This window comes from Epinephelus moara, chromosome 10 (genome assembly GCF_006386435.1).
Source record: "Epinephelus moara isolate mb chromosome 10, YSFRI_EMoa_1.0, whole genome shotgun sequence".
Taxonomy (NCBI): Eukaryota; Metazoa; Chordata; class Actinopteri; order Perciformes; family Serranidae; genus Epinephelus; species Epinephelus moara.
In genome coordinates, this window is record NC_065515.1 from 6,960,100 (window position 1) to 6,977,325 (window position 17,226).

Below are 17,226 nucleotides of genomic sequence, written 5' to 3' on the forward strand. Positions count from 1 at the left end.
TGAATCAAAAATTAATGTGGTGGCGTGCTGTGTGTGTTTCAGGTCGGGAGTGGTCCGACTGGTCCAGTGAGTTAAGGATCCCAGGAGATGAACTGAAGTGGAAATTCACCAGTGATGGCTCTGTGAATGGCTGGGGCTGGCGCTTTACTGTCTACCCCATCATGCCTGCTGCTGGTGAGCCGCATCAAACACATGCAACACAATGCTGACACTGGTCTGTCACCAGATGTTAACTACACAGTAACACCCTCTGAACATTAGAGCAGAAACACACTCTTAATGCATGTGTTATTTGACTGGGCATGCTTCTGAAATCATACTGTAATAGCATCACTACACTAGCACACAGACGCAGACTACCTAGGCTCGTGACACTGAGCCTTTTTTGTGTCTTTCCTCAGGTCCCAAAGACTTGCTGTCAGATCGCTGTATCTTGTCCTGCCCATCCATGGACTTGGTCACCTGTCTTCTGGACTTCAGGCTCAACTTTGCCTCCAACAGAAGCATCGTACCTCGGTTGGCTGCCTCCCTTGCTGCTTGTGCCCAGCTTAGTGCACTAGGTAAAATATAATTCTTTTAATTCAGTATGTAATGGCTTTACCATAGACATAAAATATGATATATTCATGTTGCATTTTATTTAATTGTGTCCAGCTGCAGGACACAGGATGTGGGCTCTGCAGAGACTACGAAAGCTCCTGACCACGGAGTACGGTCAGTCCATCAACATAAACAGGCTGCTGGGTGACAGTGAGGGCGAGGCTCGCTCTATGGTGAGTACAGTGAGATACCAGAAGGTGAAACATACTAAACATCTTAACTATAGTATTTACTGGGTATTAATAACAATGACTGTAAATAAAGGTGGACAATGCGTCTTCACTTTGTCCCACTGTACAAAAATGAAGCCAAAACATCCCGGATGGCCGTTGCCATCTTGCGCTGGTGATGTCATTTGGAGCCAGAGTCTGAACAGTCATGATCTCCGCAGTCAGACTCAATCGCAAGCACATTAATTGGCACATACAGTTGTCAATCATGATGTCAAACACCCTTTTTATAGCATCAAATACCTCAAACCAAACTTAAAAGAATCAGTGTGATAAGATCTACCTAAAATGACAGAAGACATCTTTGGGAAAAACTGACTTGACATTTACTTTGAGTTTTCATTTTGGCCTATATCTCATCTGCCGGCATGGATGGGGCAGGGTTTATGACCTATACTGCGGCCAGCCACCAGGGGGCGATCAAGATGATGCCTTACTTTCGGGGAGCTGTCATGTCGTCCATCTTTAGATACAGTCCATGATATATAATGATAATAAAAAAAGTTATTTCCATGACATTTGTGATAAATATTGCAGTGAAAGATTCCTGAATAAAACATGGCTGTTGTTACTACTGTTTGGTTTCAAAGCTGAACATATTTTGCTAGTGTGTCACCCTTATAAATGCTACCTCGTTTCTTTTCAGTGTTAATGTCATATCTGGTCACTCATCATGTACAAACAGATATATTCAGGTTGATAATTTAATTTTGTTGTGGTACCTGAATTACTGAGAGGGATGCACTTGTATAAGCTAACTTATCTATGGCTTCCTCTTAAGAACTGTTTTTTTTTTTAAATGGTGCCCTTATTTAGTAAAATGAGGCCCATATTATTAATAATGATGTCATTGATTGATGATCTATTTTCTTCCAGAGTTTCACAGGCAGTGCGCTGGCTGCTTTAGTGAAGGGGCTGCCAGAAGCTCTGCAGAGGCAGTATGAGTATGAGGACCCCATAGTCAGAGGAGGAAAGCAGCTGCTTCATAGTCCATTTTTCAAGGTATGCTCAGAATTGTTTCCTTATGATCACATTGACATTATAAGTTGGAAGTCTATTGGATTTTTAAAGCTCAATAGAGAGGCTAATATTAACATTTTGTTCAGGTCTTGGTTGCTCTTGCCTGTGATCTTGAGCTTGATACTTTACCCTGCTGCGCTGAGACTCATAAGTGGGCCTGGTTCCGCCGATACTGCACTGCCTCCAGAGTCGCTGTGGCTCTGGACAAGAGAACGTCTCTACCAAGACCCTTCCTGGATGAGGTGAGCGTGCCATGCTGTGCTGTCCGTGCTCACTTTTCTTCATCACACATTGACATGAGAATATTCTTAATCCATTTTCCTCCATTATTCCTGTCCCTTTGAAGGTTACAAAGAAAATTCGCGAGCTTATGGCCGATCACGAGAGCATGAACGGCCTCCACGAGAGTCACGAATTGTTCAAGCGTGAGCACGACGAGCAGCTTGTACAGTGGATGAACCGACGACCGGACGACTGGACCCTCTCGGCTGGTGGGAGCGGCACCATCTACGGCTGGGGCCACAACCACAGAGGTCAGCTGGGGGGCATTGAGGGAGCAAAGGTCAAAGTGCCCACTCCCACTGAAGCCCTTGCCACACTGCGGCCAGTGCAGCTTATCGGCGGGGAGCAGACTCTGTTTGCTGTCACAGCTGATGGAAAGGTCTGTCTCTCCTTTTGTCAGACTGCAGTATTTAACACAAGCTGTGTGGCTGCACACTGCAGCTTTTGTGGCTATAGCTAGAGTTTTGATCAATCATGTCAATCTGATGAGTTCCAGGAAGATGTAATTTATTGTCACACTAATATACTTTATCTTGATCCTTAGCTGTATGCGACAGGATATGGAGCTGGGGGCAGATTGGGCATTGGAGGCACAGAGTCTGTGTCCACCCCGACTCTGCTGGAGTCCATCCAACATGTCTTCATCAGGAAAGTGGCTGTAAACTCTGGAGGGAAGCACTGCCTGGCGCTGTCCTCTGAGGGAGAAGTCTACTCATGGGGAGAGGCTGAGGATGGAAAACTTGGCCATGGGAACAGAAGGTCGAGACTGAATGAAACACAAAACATTGCACCTTCAATTTTCAGTTCTGAAAAGGGCTGCACGATAGCGGAAAATACACGATATGCGATAATGTCTCGTGGAGCTGCAGTGGTTATTTATGATTAAACTGAAACCTGTACTGTACATTTACTACCACTTGACAACTTTGAATTTCTTCTCTGCTCCAATCGTCAGTAGCTGTCTGCTCTAAGCGTATCCATCATGACTTTCTCTGTCTCTCACACTAAGCCACACACTTGTTACACACACTCCTAAAACACCCGTCATCATTCTCAACCCAGTCTTTCAAGTTTTTCTCCAAGATGCAATGGATGTTTTTCTGCGTTTCAATTTGTATCTTGTTTTAGGATTGACTGCCATTCTGTCGATGAAGTAAAAAAGCCTGCCTGTGTCTGTCGTAGGCACACTCAACTTATGTTAAGACACGGGCAGAGTGAAGTCTTTGAGAGAAGGGCAGATGTAGTGACGTTGCTCCCTTGCTCACCTCTTTGAGCACTGGCCCGATCAGGCAACTGACTGATTTGATTTATTGGCCCATCATAACTTTTTCTGGCCCAGGGCCATCAGGCAATCCATATTGTTGGACCCTGTTAACGACGAGGTGTCTGATTGGCCACACAGTTAACGGCATGGCGTGATGAGGCAAAGTAGCGCCTATAGACAGAATGTACTTTAATTAATTGTTACTATATTCAGAGTGCAGTATCACTCAGAGTCTTTCATGATGTCTTCATGACGCAAGTTGACATGATGGCGATTTAAAAAAAATGATATATTGTGCAGCCCTAGTCTCAAACACATAATGTCAATATAAATCCATGACACTATGAGAATTAAGGATTAAAGGGATGTGTTTTTATAGTAACAATGACTCCTCTTGACTTCAGCCCCTGTGACCGTCCTCGAGTAATTGAGTCCTTGAGGGGAGTGGAAGTGGTGGATATCGCAGCCGGAGGGGCACACAGCGCCTGCATCACTGCCAGTGGAGAGCTCTTCACCTGGGGCAAGGGCCGCTATGGACGACTGGGTCACGGGGACAGTGAGGACCAACTCAAACCCAAGCTGGTCAGTGATCATGTAGCTCACACAACTCAAAATACCATGCTGATACATATATAGTCCCCTAAAAGTTTGTCAGTACACTGAAAAGTCCTGAAGAAATAGCTGTCAACCTGAAGTGTTTCAGCGACAAATATGTCTGTGGGTGTTTGGACAGGAATCAAACTGTTTACTCAGCCTCCGTCTGACAAGCTTTCTCAGACAATCACGGTGAGGTGAAGCTGATGTTTGTGTCTGTGTGGTTTATCCAGGTGGATGCACTGCAGGGTCACAGGGTCATTGATGTAGCCTGCGGCAGCGGGGACGCCCAGACACTGTGTCTAACAGACGATGACATGGTCTGGTCCTGGGGAGACGGGGACTACGGCAAATTGGGCCGGGGAGGCAGCGATGGCTGCAAAATCCCCATGAAGGTAAGGCAATTTACACAACAGTGTGCACTGAAGGTCGGCAGAAGCGTCACTTTACACTCATGTCTTCTTTCTCTTGTTGTTTTATACAGAGGAGACCAGAGTATGTTAAAGAACACAAGATGAGAAAAACAGTGTCAAATGCTTCAAATGAGTGTTTCCTGTAAGATCAGTCGCCACATACGTAACTTACAACATACATTCAGTGCTAGCTTAAAAACTTTTACCTGGTTGTAGATAAGGAATAAAGGAAGAGACTGACATCTTGGGAAATACCCTTATTCACTTGATTGTCAAGAGTTAAGATGAGAAAATCCATACCTTTTCTTAAAGCTGGGGTGTGGAACTTTTGTCTCCCTCTTCAGGCAGTGAGAGTTATTACACTATATAACAAATGTTCATTTATATGTAAAAGTCCCGCACTTGAGCTTTGAGCTAAATTTGAAGCTACAGTCAGGATATGCTCATCTGAGCTTAGCATAAAGACTGGAAACAGCTAGCCAGGCAGCATCCAAAAATAAAAAACCCCCTCTGACCAGCACACCTGAAGCTCATTAATTACCAGTCATAATTCTTAAAAAGAACAAAACCAAAATAAACAGAATTGTGAAAATGATGAGCTGCAGTTTCATGGGGAGTTATGTGCCAGACTATTTCTTGCCGAGACTGGCGAATATGTGTATTAAGAATCTCACATGCAGAAATTTACAACTTCCTCTTCAACAGCTGTTTCAAAGTTGTAAGAATCCGAGCATCTGATACTGCTTGTAAGCTCAAAGTCCACACAGTTTAATACATTCAGCGTCATACTTGCTTTGGCCATGTTGTCGAGCTAGATTGCTGTCTCTGTCAAGTAGCTGTCACTTGTTCTACAGCAGGAGTTGGCACTTCAAAATAAAAGCTCTGTGCTGGAAGTTCACTGTTCTTAAAAATATATATATATATTTTTTTTTACAAACTTAACATATTTGCAAGTCACCTGCAGTCCATTCAGAATGGATCCATGACCCCCTTTTGGACCACGAACCACCAGTTGGGAACTACTGGGTTAGAAGACTCCTGCTACACTGGCTTATATTTTCAGATTGCAGTTTTCAGCTTATTAAGCAGCTGTTGGAAGCAGGTTAATTAGGTCTCACTTTGACTTCCACTTTTGTAAGGCTTAGGTGCAAAGACTACATGGTTGGGTTTAAAAAAACAAAAACAAAACATGTATGTCACATATCTTACATGACACACTCCACATACTTAAAATCACTCAGTTCTGACTTTTGGTTTCACACAAGACATGAACTCCTCTGTCCATGGTGAAAGTCCCGTGTTTGTTTCATCCACCTCCCCATGTGGAGTTTCATTCGCTATTTATACTAACATTGCGTCAGCTGACTCTCTCCATCCTACCCACAGCTAAACATAGCAGTTGGTGTAGATGGAGCCTTTTGACCTCTATCTATAACACTGCTAACCACTAATACCACTAAAACCACTCAACAAGATCATATCCTTGAGACGCAATCTATGTGCATTGTAGCTGGATGAATGGCTAATCAAAGACAGCCGATGTGTTCTTCACAATGAATTAATGTCTTGTTTTCAGATTGACTCTCTCACCGGCCTCGGGGTGGTCAAAGTGGAGTGTGGCTCTCAGTTTTCTGTGGCTCTTACAAAGTCTGGGGCAGTGTACACGTGGTAAGTACAGCGCGGTGCAGAGTAGATCTGTCATGGCTTCTTGTATCACTGTTGTTGTTAAAGATGAGATAGCTCAGTTGTGTGTAATGCATCATGTCATTCCCAGGGGGAAAGGGGACTATCATCGGCTGGGCCATGGCTCTGATGACCACGTACGACGACCCCGACAGGTTCAGGGGCTGCAAGGGAAGAAAGTCATTGCCATCGCCACAGGGTCACTGCACTGTGTGTGCTGCACAGAGGATGGTAGGATCGACCAACTTATGCGTGATCCCCTTTTTGTACACGCTCCCCCACATATGCATTTGTCAGTTTATTTCAGATCTGTTTATTGTCCAAGTTCTCCTTGCCATCTGGCCAGTTGGTATCATCGAGTCCCAACAGTTCAGCTAAGTCCGGTTGGATTGCAGCTTCACAGAACGGCTTTGTTGTGTTTGGCTCAGGAGAAGTGTACACATGGGGTGACAATGATGAGGGCCAGCTGGGAGACGGGACCACGAATGCCATCCAGAGGCCACGGCTGGTGGCTGCACTGCAGGGCAAGAAGATCAACAGGGTGGCTTGTGGTTCTGCTCACACCCTCGCCTGGTCCACCAGTAAGCCCACCAATGCTGGGAAACTGCCTGCACAGGTACTGTTTACTTTGAAAGAAACTTAACTGTCAGTCTTTGTATACTACAAAATGACTTCTCTGTCCACATGCTCCAGTAGATGGCAGTAATGCTTTGCAGACAGAAGCATCATTAAATCAATGTCGCTTGCAGACCTTCAAATGCCCATCATGCTGTTGATGTCTCACTGTCTGTGTGGTGTGTTAAAGGTTCCCATGGAGTACAACCACCTGCAGGAGATCCCCATCATGGCCCTGAGGAACAGGCTGCTGCTGCTGCACCACATCTCGGAGCTCTTCTGCCCGTGTATACCCATGTTTGACCTGGAGGGCCGACTTGGTCAGACTGGCCACGGACCCTCAGTGGGCTTCGACACGCTCAGAGGCATCCTCATCTCCCAGGGCAAGGTACAATGAATGAGAGCATGACTTTTTATCCCAGAAAAATGTCTGCACGGTGCTTGTGGAATTTATTTAAACACACTCTTTATGTCTGTGAACAGGAAGCAGCTTTCAGGAAGGTGGTTCAAGCCACGATGGTGAGGGACAGACAGCACGGACCTGTGGTGGAGCTCAACAGGATACAGGTACCGTGGGAAATACATGAAAATAACACACATTTTTAACAACTGCCTGCTCATACTCTGTTTCACACTCACTTTAATCTTTCTTGGACTTTCCTGCTCACTTTTACTGCAGCTCCCTCCCCTCCTCCTCCTCCTCCTCCTCTCACTGTCAGGCTATGTTCCAGACAGGCTCCTGAGCATTACATGTGATTCTTTCATAAGGGGATTTTTCTGTGGTGTGTGTGATCTGTGCTCCAGCCTGTCTGCAGGGGTTCCTGGATTGAGTTTTTGACTTTACTCCACATAGAGTCTCAGTTCGGGCCACTGCCTCTTCACACACACACCCCTTCCCCTCACATAGCTGTGGTCGTATCAGTGGTGCAGAGAGCTTTCATAACCAGGAGTTCATGCCCATCAGCACATCCTCTCTATTTGGCAAGAAGTTGTTAAGCACAAAACATACACAAATCAAACCATCTTTTTTCTTCTTCTTCACCCTGCAGGTGAAGCGTTCCCGGAGCAAAGGAGGCCTGGCGGGCCCAGATGGAACCAAGTCTGTATTTGGTCAGATGTGTGCCAAAATGAGTTCGTTCAGCCCAGACAGCCTGCTGCTTCCTCACCGAGTGTGGAAGGTCAAATTTGTGGGTAGGTGTTACAGTGTCCTGAGTTAGGAAATGATTCTGCGCGGCCTGTTCCTTTGTCTGGACGCAGCTGTTCTTCACTAAATTTTGGTTTAGAAGCTTTTATTGGTGAATTTTCACAGTAGAAAAGTGCTGCCTTTCCTTGTCACAGCCGCTCTCTGGCTGCCATGACGGTGCAGAGATGTAGAGATACAGAAGAGCAGACGCTGACCAAGCAGAGCAGACTGGGGTTTTTCTGGAGGGTGGCTCAAAGAGACAGGCGCTAAAACGGAGCATGTCAGACAGGGGTGGGGGTGCAGGTGCAGGACAGTATGAGGAAGTAACATTTTAAGCAAAACTGTGTGCATATCCTCAGCCTGGATGTTTTAAGTTCTTTTGTTTTCACTATCTCAGGGGAGTCTGTGGACGACTGTGGTGGAGGCTACAGCGAGTCCATCGCAGAAATGTGTGAGGAGCTGCAGAATGCCCTGACCCCGCTGCTCATCGTCACCCCCAACGGACGCGACGAGTCGGGGGCCAACAGGGACTGTTTCCTGCTCAACCCTGCAGCCAAGTCCCCTCTTCACATGAGCATGTTCCGCTTCCTAGGTATAATCCAGTTAATCTCCCAGTCAGGTCTTGTGGGGTGTTAATCCTTGATAAACAAAAACTGAAAATATGCATGTTTATTTTAAAATGTACAAATGCTTCATGTGCGTTTTCGCTGATAAAACACCTGGCCTGAACGGTTGAGTGTGCTTCATTTATTATAGGTATTTACACTTTTTTTTTTTTTTTTTTGCTGCAAAGTGCACAGTGACAGATGATTGTTGTTTGATCTGTGGGTAATACGCTCTGCCTTGCTGTGTCTGCAGGAGTGCTCCTGGGCATTGCAATCCGGACTGGAAGCCCTCTTAGTCTGAATCTGGCAGAGCCGGTATGGAAACAGCTGGCAGGCATGAACCTGACCATCGCTGACCTCAGTGAGGTACGTACACAGCCTTGCTCCTCTGTACACAATAAGGGCCCTCAGTGTGTGTGTAGTGCATGCTGATGATGATTGATTCTTATGTGCAGAACTGTTCTTCAGTGATTTAGACATTAGACTGAATCAGCTTGTCTCGTCGGAAATCTTTGGTCTGAACTGGGCTTAAAAGCAACCACTCAGTTGATTTAAGTTGAGCAGTTTTTTTCCCTCTGTCAGTCAGTAAGCAGAGTACTACTAGGGACGTTTTGGTCTTCAGATTTAGCTGCAGAGTAACTGCTCCTTGCTTTTGACGCTGCTCTGGTACAAGCAGGTGTGTACCCAGACCCAGGACGAAACTGAGGTAGTTGGGGGCAGCTGCCTGGAGGAAGCAAGGCTTTGCCCGTTGGGCTCCGAGATAAAGTTATCTTCTGCTGTGAATTTACAGCTCACAGCAGCTAAATACAGTCTCTGGCTTTTGTTTGATATCTAGAATTGGCCAAAAATGTTGTAGCACATCTCAGATCCAACGTTAGCATAGTTAGCTCGCATTAGCTTGGAGAGCCAGATAGGCTTGTTTACTATATTACATGAACGTTACTGCCATCCTGAACATCCTGCCAAACCCCGTTAAAACTCTTAAACTCTGTATGGGAAAAAAAGAAAGGAATAGTCAGATATGGGTATTGAACAGCCAAAACTGATTTGACTGAGATAATTCTGGGTCGGGTACAGCCATAGTCAAAGATCTGCTTCACTGTGACATCATTATGTTGCAAAAACACTAATCTTATTAACGCCATGACGGCATAGCACAAGGGGAGAGATTTGGTCAGATACTTAATGAGTGATGCTAATATCTTGGGTGTTCCTCGAAACAGTGCTGGTTGTATAGATCTTCTCTGTGTGAAGCATCCAGGTTTTAGAATATGTGGCTTTCATCCATACTTGAAGCATTGTCTACTGTCATGGCTATAACTCTGTTCTATCCAGTTCCTGTGGAACTCCACCACAAGCTTTTTGATTTCACTGATATTGAGCTGCAGGTGGTGATTGATGTACCACGTGAAGAGGCTCTCTAGAAGTCCTCTGTACTCCTCTGTAAAATAGTCTCTAAGTGAAGACATTGTGTTTCTCAGTGGAAAGTATTCACTGGAATTACACATGTCAGTATAGTGATAAAAATACACATAATATTTATTAAAATCCTTCAAAGTCTTCACCTCATATTATATGAGTGTGGACACATATGGCTGTAAACTGCAACTTGACTGGTTAGCAGAGGCATACAACCGTGAGTTTACTAGCACGTCCTCTGTTGCATTGTCATATATGGATTTGTCTTATGTGGATGATATACAACTGTATGTCCTGAAAGATCCTGGCTCCGTCAGTGTGTCCTGCCTTACTGGGATTTGGAATTGGATTTCCAAAATGTTCCTGCATGTTAATGACTCCAAATGGGAGATCATTATAATTACCCCTCCTGTTCCTGGCCCCAGCACTTGCATTATTAACAATTTCTTGTCTTGTCTGGGAGCCTTATCTAATAATGTTAAGTCTGTTATCTAAGTGTGATTTTTGACTCTAAGCTGTCTGTCGATGCTCAGGATGCTTAAAAGGTGTTGTATTGTGTTGTTTAACCGAGGCATGTAACTTGGGATCAGGTCTTTCCTCTCGTTCTTTAACAGCTAACGTCATCCCGTCTTTACTCATGTAACAATACGGCGCTGCTTCGATGACATGTCATAGGGAGTTTCACTGCTGACACTCACAAACTAAAGTTTCTTATCTTTTTGTCTTCTGATATATGGCAGCAGGAGTTGAAGCTCTTGACTGTGAAATTCGGAACAGATATCCTCTTATAGCAATTCACTTGTGTCAGTCTCATCTCAGAAAAAGTTGCACCTGGTGGCATTTATCTGGTCAGAAACAGCAATCTGCATCAAGTTTGTGCAGTTAAAGGGACAGTTCTCCCCTAAATCAATAATACATATTTTCCTCTTGCCTGTACTGCTATTCATTAATCTGGATTGTTTTGATGTGAGTTGCCCTTGTGTCGGAGATACTGGTCGCAGAGACGTCTGCCTTCTTTCCAATATAATGGAACTAGATGACACTCAGTTTAACGTGCTTAAAGCACCAACAAAATACATCTGAAAACCTCAGCAGCAATGTCTCTTTCCAGAAATCATGAACTGGTTACTCAAGATAATCCACAGACCTTATTATGAGCGGTGTCATGTAGGAATTATTATCTTCCTACATAACTACACTTGCTAACCGTATCACTGTGCAGAAGGAAGCGTGCATCTACTCATGGACGAGAGACGTGTGCTTCCTCACCTGAGCTAGCTGACGTTACAGCTCGGCCGAGGAGGATGCCATTTAAGTTTATGTCTCACACTGTCACGAGCGTGAGCCTCTCGTCCATGAGTAGATGTACTTCCTTGTGCGTCCTTCTGTGCGTGAATATAGTTGGCAGGTGTAGTTCAGTACAAAAAAGTAGTTCCTACATGAAACTGCTCATAATGTGTTTTTGGTGCTTTGAGCACCACAAGCTGAGATCTAGTTCCATTATACTGGAGAGAAGGCAGACATCTCTACAACCGATATCTCCGACACTCCGTAACTCAAACCAAAACAATCTAGACCACTAAAAAGCACTACAGGGAAAATACATATATTTTTGATTTAGGGGTGAACTGTCCCTTTAATACAGACTGGTAAATTTGACACTTGTATGAACAAACCTGACAGAAAAATGTTCTGTATTCTTGAAGTCGCATGCACTGTACTTGTGTCTATCTACCTACCATCTACAAGAAGGCATGCCTCTCTTTATGTCACACATTATATAACATTTCAAATCCTCATGATCTGCATTATAACCTGCAAAAAGAACACATTCCTATACATTCCTCCTCAGATTAAACCTTAAGCCCATCAGCTCCCTGTGCTCTCCCTCAGTTCTACAGCCAGAAACACTTCTGTTAACTCGTACTGTACCTGCTCTTCAGAAAGATTGAACTCTGTATTAATTTTAGTCAAAGGAGTCATGAGCCACATCTCAGCTTTTGTTGATGGCGTGAGTCCACTCCTGCCCTCACGCTGTGATCATGAGCTCCTGAACCGTCATTGAGAGAATACCGGAGTGAAAAAAAGGCCCCTTTTCTCCAACAGAGCTGCTCTTGTTCTGTGGTTATGCCCTTGAGATACAAGAAAGGTTAGATGGTAAATAAATCCAGCATAAGACTCACAAAAAGAGTGGAATCGTTGTGGAGCTCACGGGAACTGTGTTGTGAGCACGAGGGCGTGAGCACACTCATGCGTAAATACAAACTCAAATAGATGAATGCATACACCAGGTGATATGATACATTAGGGATAGTTTGGATTGTATGAGGTACTTATTCATAGCCAGTGCATTACCTGCTGTAAATGGCGGTTGGCAGCTGCTGGTTTACCACCACCTCGACAAGTTACTTTATTACTGTAAATGTGTGACTAACCCTTTAAAACTCCAGTCACAAACTAACTGATTAAAGCATTGGTAAACCGGCAGCTCCCGTGTTCTGCTATATCAAATCATATTTTCTCAGTGGAGTCTGGCTTTGGAGATAACAGATAACATAGATGGTGAGAGCGTCCCAACTGCCATCTGCTGTATATAATAAACTGACTATGGATAAGTGCTTTGTATAATGCCACTTCAAAAGATCCAAACTATCCCTTTTAAGGGACAAATGGATGTAATATTAAGTGTTGATCTGCTCTGTACCTCCAGGTTGATAAGGACTTTATTCCTGGCTTGATGTACATCCGGGACAACGAGGCCACAGCTGAGGAGTTTGAGGCCATGACCCTGCCCTTCACAGTGCCCAACGCCAGCGGCCAGGACATCCAGCTCAGCTCCAAGTACTCCCACATCACCCTGGAGAACCGTGCAGAATATGTCCGCCTGGCAATTAACTACAGGTAAGAAAACCTGCTGAATCAAAATGTACACTTTCCGATGTGTGTTTGTGTTTGACTTAATGTCGTTGTTCGTTCTTTTCACCCTTCAGGCTCCATGAGTTTGACGAGCAGGTGTCTGCTGTGCGCGAGGGAATGGCTCGAGTAGTTCCCGTTCCCTTGCTCTCACTTTTCACCGGTTACGAACTGGAAACTATGGTTAGTGGAGGCAGTTTTAAGGTTGTGTCATTGCTTCTATCCTCTGGCTGTGTGCTGGTTTGAGAGTAAATATTTCCTCCCCTCAGGTGTGTGGAAGCCCGGACATCCCCCTCCACCTGCTTAAGTCAGTGGCAACCTACAAGGGAGTGGAGCCGACATCTTCCCTCATCCAGTGGTTCTGGGAAGTGATGGAGTCTTTCTCCAACACAGAGAGGTCTCTTTTCCTGAGGTTTGTCTGGGGTCGCACGCGCTTGCCGCGCACCATCGCTGACTTCCGTGGGCGGGATTTTGTTGTGCAGGTAAGAAGCTGAAATGTGACCACAGAAGCCTGAGAAGGTTTTAGAAAGTCTTGAATGTGATTCATGAAAGTCTTGAATATTTTGTCTTTCCTGCTGTAACCAGTAAGGCTTGTTATAAAATGTTTTGGTATCTGTTTAAGTACACCTATCAACTAAAATATTTTCGTTATGATGGTAGATTGTCGTATAATCATTGCAGCCCTACTTCCTGGAGCTTTGTTATTTCTATGCAGTTGCCAGGCAGCCAGTGGAGACTTCAGGGGGTCACTGTGCTCAGCAAGGAAATAGTTAAGCACGTAAAACCACAACAATGTAATTTTTAAACTTTGATTTTTTTATGAATATTAATGCAAGATATAACGGATATATTAGGGAGCTTTAGGGGTGGATTTTGTTACCTTTGGACAGAGACAGGCTAGCTGTTTCCCCCCCGTTTCCAGTCTTTATGCTAAGCTAAGCTAACTAGCTGTAGCTTTATATTTACAGATACAAGAGTGGTTTTAATCTTCTCATCTGACTCTTGGTAAAAAACAGAAAACGAATAAGAGCATTTCCCAAAATGTCAAATTATTCTTATAAAGTTATTTGTTATAGACAGTAAACACTGTTCACACTTAGTTTAAAAATCGATCTTGGGAGATCACATGTGGACAATGCTAAATACATGTGAAAACAACTACCAAGACGCATTTTGATCTGATCACTCAAACTGCTTGCCGAGGTGGTCTGGGACTCATTTGATCACATATCTTTTGTAGTGTAAATGCTAGTGTGTCCCCACCAAGGATATAACAGGAAAATACATTGTCAGTGCAGTTTTTGACCATTGTTTTGGTGACAGTACGCTGACGCTCTGTACCTTGCCCATTTTGCGACCATGTTGCATGACCATCCATCATAGGAGTGTCATGATTCAGCAGGATTTTCAACCCCCTACAAAACAAAATCACACCACACAGATGACAACAGTGTAGCTTATCGGTAGCCTGCAGCTACACTTTTCCAGTCACCATGGCTACCACCGAAGTCAGAGGTGACAAAGAAACAACAGCAGTGGAAAATCCTCCTGCTTCACAGAAGATACGTAAACAACGAACATATTTTTGACAGAAAAACTGCGGTTTATAGGCTAAGCTAGTGAAAGTGAAGCCTGGTGGCTTTTTGCAGGTGAGGAAACTCAAGCTGTTGTTGTAAAGTATCCTCCAGTCATCTTGTGGCTCTTCTTTTTGTTCCCAAGGGACTGGAGATATAAGTTATATTTTACATTTTAAATGAATTATTGAAATATGGCCCTCCTGTGGTGCATTCCAAAACATTACAGCTATTATAATACACTTGATACCGTATAGCCCATTTTTTTAAAAAGGTATACTATTCTGGAACTGTCGGCCCAGCTTTGTCCACTTGGTGTTTAGAATTGCTTTGACTGTGTTGTTTTTTTTTTGGTACTGTGTCCGTGATTTCTAGTGGGTCGTAAGTCATGATTGAGGGGGCTTACTTCTGTATGAGTCCGTACATTGTTGTTTGAAGGAAAAAATCCTGTGAAGTGTACCTCCTTTTAAAGAATAATTTGACAGTACCAAAAATTTTTGAATCGAAATTTGAATTGTAGAAGTAGATGCATTAACTGTGTGCAGGAACCTTTGACCTTTACGTGAACACAAAATCTGAATGCAAGCGGTCAGCTGGAGACACATGATTGACACAGGTGGGACTGCAGAAGTGTCTCAACTGTCCACTTCTGTTCGGCTCACCAAACCAAATGTAAACAGGGTGTATAGCTGTATTTGTAGTCTACACAAAGAGTTAATTAGCCTGCAGTTTGGTACACATTTAGCCACTGTAGATGTGGTGTAGCCCTTTAATTCAGAATTATAAATCCAGCTTTATATTGGCCTGATTCGGAGATCTAATAATGTGATCTTCTCTGTCCGCAGGTGCTGGATAAGTACAACCCCCCTGACCACTTCCTGCCTGAGTCCTACACGTGCTTCTTCCTGCTGAAGCTGCCCAGGTACTCGTGTAAACAGGTGCTGGAGGAAAAACTGAAATACGCCATTCACTTCTGCAAGTCTATCGACACCGACGACTACGCCCGCATCGCCCTGTCCGGGGAGCCTGCCGCTGACGACAGCAGCGAAGACTCGGACAACGAGGACGCAGACTCCTTCGCTTCGGACTCCACCCAGGACTACTTAACAGGACACTGAACTCCGACCATTATAGAAGGACGAGTCTAAGAAGAGCTGCCACAAAGAGACTGCCTTAATCTCACCTATTAATACACACATTCAAACAGGCATTCTACTAAGACACAAACGTCTGTGGGGGAAAAACGTGCAATGAGCTTTAAAAGCATTATAAGCTAAAGAGAGGAACAAACACAGGTTTGCTCTGATTTAGTTTCTTTAAAATAATGTGGGGTGATCAGCTGCACATGTAATTGTCGTGTTACATGGAAATTATGTATATTGTTACAGTTAAAAAAAATAAACAGGCTCCAGCCTAGCACTGTGGTAGATTTCTCCCTCTGGTTTGTGTGAATTACCTGTCCCTAGTTTGTATATAGAAATTGATGTGCGACAAAACAGTAGTATTACTTTTTGTTTCTTGGTAACAACCATGTTTCTTTATAAAAAACCCAACATTTTTAACTTAAAAAAGTCTGTGTTTCTCACTCGGCTCACGTCAGTCAGAGCCCACCGAAGGGTCATTTTACAATTCCCGTATTTACCCCTCCCTCCACCATGTTTGTGCACTGTCTCCTTAAAGAATGTATATAATATGATTGTGCCATGTATTCACAGAAGGTCTCATTCCTGCATATTAAATGTTAATACATTTCTGTTAATAAATTCAAATGAAAAAAGAGGGATGCCTTCTGTGTTGTTATTAAAATGATGGAACATTTACTTAGAATGATTATGTGTGTGTGTGTGTTTGTACTTGTACTTGCTACATAGTGAGGACCTAAACATGTTTTTTCCCAAACAGAGTGAGGACATTTTTGGAAAGTGAGGACATTTGGCCGGTCCTCAAGGCTTTCAAGGCCTATTTGAGTGTTAAGTCTTGGTATTAAGGTTCTGGTGACAGCTGACTGATCTTAAATCCCACTTCTCATAGTTACTGGTGCCAGGTTGGACAAACTTGACAAAAAAGCCATGGTGACGCCAGGTCTCCTTAGCCTGAATAGGCATATTTTCGGATGGAAAAGCTATGTGGCCCACCAGTTAGCAACATGACACGCCCACCAAACCTATAAGTCAGTCCACAATCTGTCCCCTTCGCCCTTTCGTCTGAAAGCTAAGCTCTGAAGAAAATTATAGCGTAAAGAAGCAATGCATAACGTTATACATTAAACTCAACTTATTACATGACTGACTGGCAAAACAAACTTCAAGTAAATTACTTAGATAAGTAGGACAAGTTGCAATCGCAGTTAAGGTAAGGGTAAGGGGCCAGGGAATGCATAATGTTGGTCAGGGTCCTCACAAAGATATAAGTACCAGAATGTGTGTGTGTTGTTTTTCTAAAATGTAATATTCTGTAGCCGAGCCGAGCTGACAGCAGGATCTGAAAGGTTTTAGAGAAACAAGTGCAACACAAATTGATACAAGCAGTGTTTCTAATCATTTCAAAATGACATCTATGTCTTTATAATTTTTTTTTGTGCTTCATAAATCTTTATCAGATGTTGTCGTCTGAATCAGGGTTATTGTTTGAAGGGTTAACCTGCTGCTTTCCTCATGAAGCCCTTGTGCTGAATTTTTCCAAACTAGGTCAGAGGTTCATTTGGGTTTTGTTCCCTCTTTCTCACCAGGCGGAGCTTTAGCCGAAATTAAATCAGATTTTCTTTTTGATATCTTTAAGAATCCCTTTTAATATATGGCACAAAGGTTGTGGCTGGATGGTGGTGGAGTGTG

General features: G+C 43.8%; 1 protein-coding gene across 3 annotated transcripts in view; it reads left to right on the top strand.

Moving 5' to 3' along the window:
- The window catches only part of herc2 (HECT and RLD domain containing E3 ubiquitin protein ligase 2), a 57,963-nt gene extending 41,789 nt beyond the window's left edge, over positions 1-16,174 (top strand). For 2 of the 3 annotated variants that reach the window (XM_050054566.1, XM_050054568.1), the window contains exons 71-91: positions 43-174; positions 402-560; positions 655-773; positions 1,707-1,832; positions 1,937-2,092; positions 2,197-2,511; positions 2,677-2,891; positions 3,801-3,978; positions 4,224-4,385; positions 5,980-6,071; positions 6,178-6,317; positions 6,515-6,702; positions 6,892-7,089; positions 7,185-7,268; positions 7,751-7,892; positions 8,282-8,476; positions 8,743-8,855; positions 12,619-12,809; positions 12,899-13,004; positions 13,091-13,303; positions 15,241-16,174. In XM_050054566.1, coding sequence (XP_049910523.1) covers positions 43-174; positions 402-560; positions 655-773; positions 1,707-1,832; positions 1,937-2,092; positions 2,197-2,511; positions 2,677-2,891; positions 3,801-3,978; positions 4,224-4,385; positions 5,980-6,071; positions 6,178-6,317; positions 6,515-6,702; positions 6,892-7,089; positions 7,185-7,268; positions 7,751-7,892; positions 8,282-8,476; positions 8,743-8,855; positions 12,619-12,809; positions 12,899-13,004; positions 13,091-13,303; positions 15,241-15,513 — 3,497 coding nt within the window. In that variant the 3' untranslated portion in view covers positions 15,514-16,174. The remainder of the gene's footprint in view (positions 1-42; positions 175-401; positions 561-654; positions 774-1,706; positions 1,833-1,936; positions 2,093-2,196; positions 2,512-2,676; positions 2,892-3,800; positions 3,979-4,223; positions 4,386-5,979; positions 6,072-6,177; positions 6,318-6,514; positions 6,703-6,891; positions 7,090-7,184; positions 7,269-7,750; positions 7,893-8,281; positions 8,477-8,742; positions 8,856-12,618; positions 12,810-12,898; positions 13,005-13,090; positions 13,304-15,240) is intronic. The other variant, XM_050054567.1, reaches the window with a different exon arrangement.
- The last annotated feature ends 1,052 nt before the right edge of the window (positions 16,175-17,226 follow it).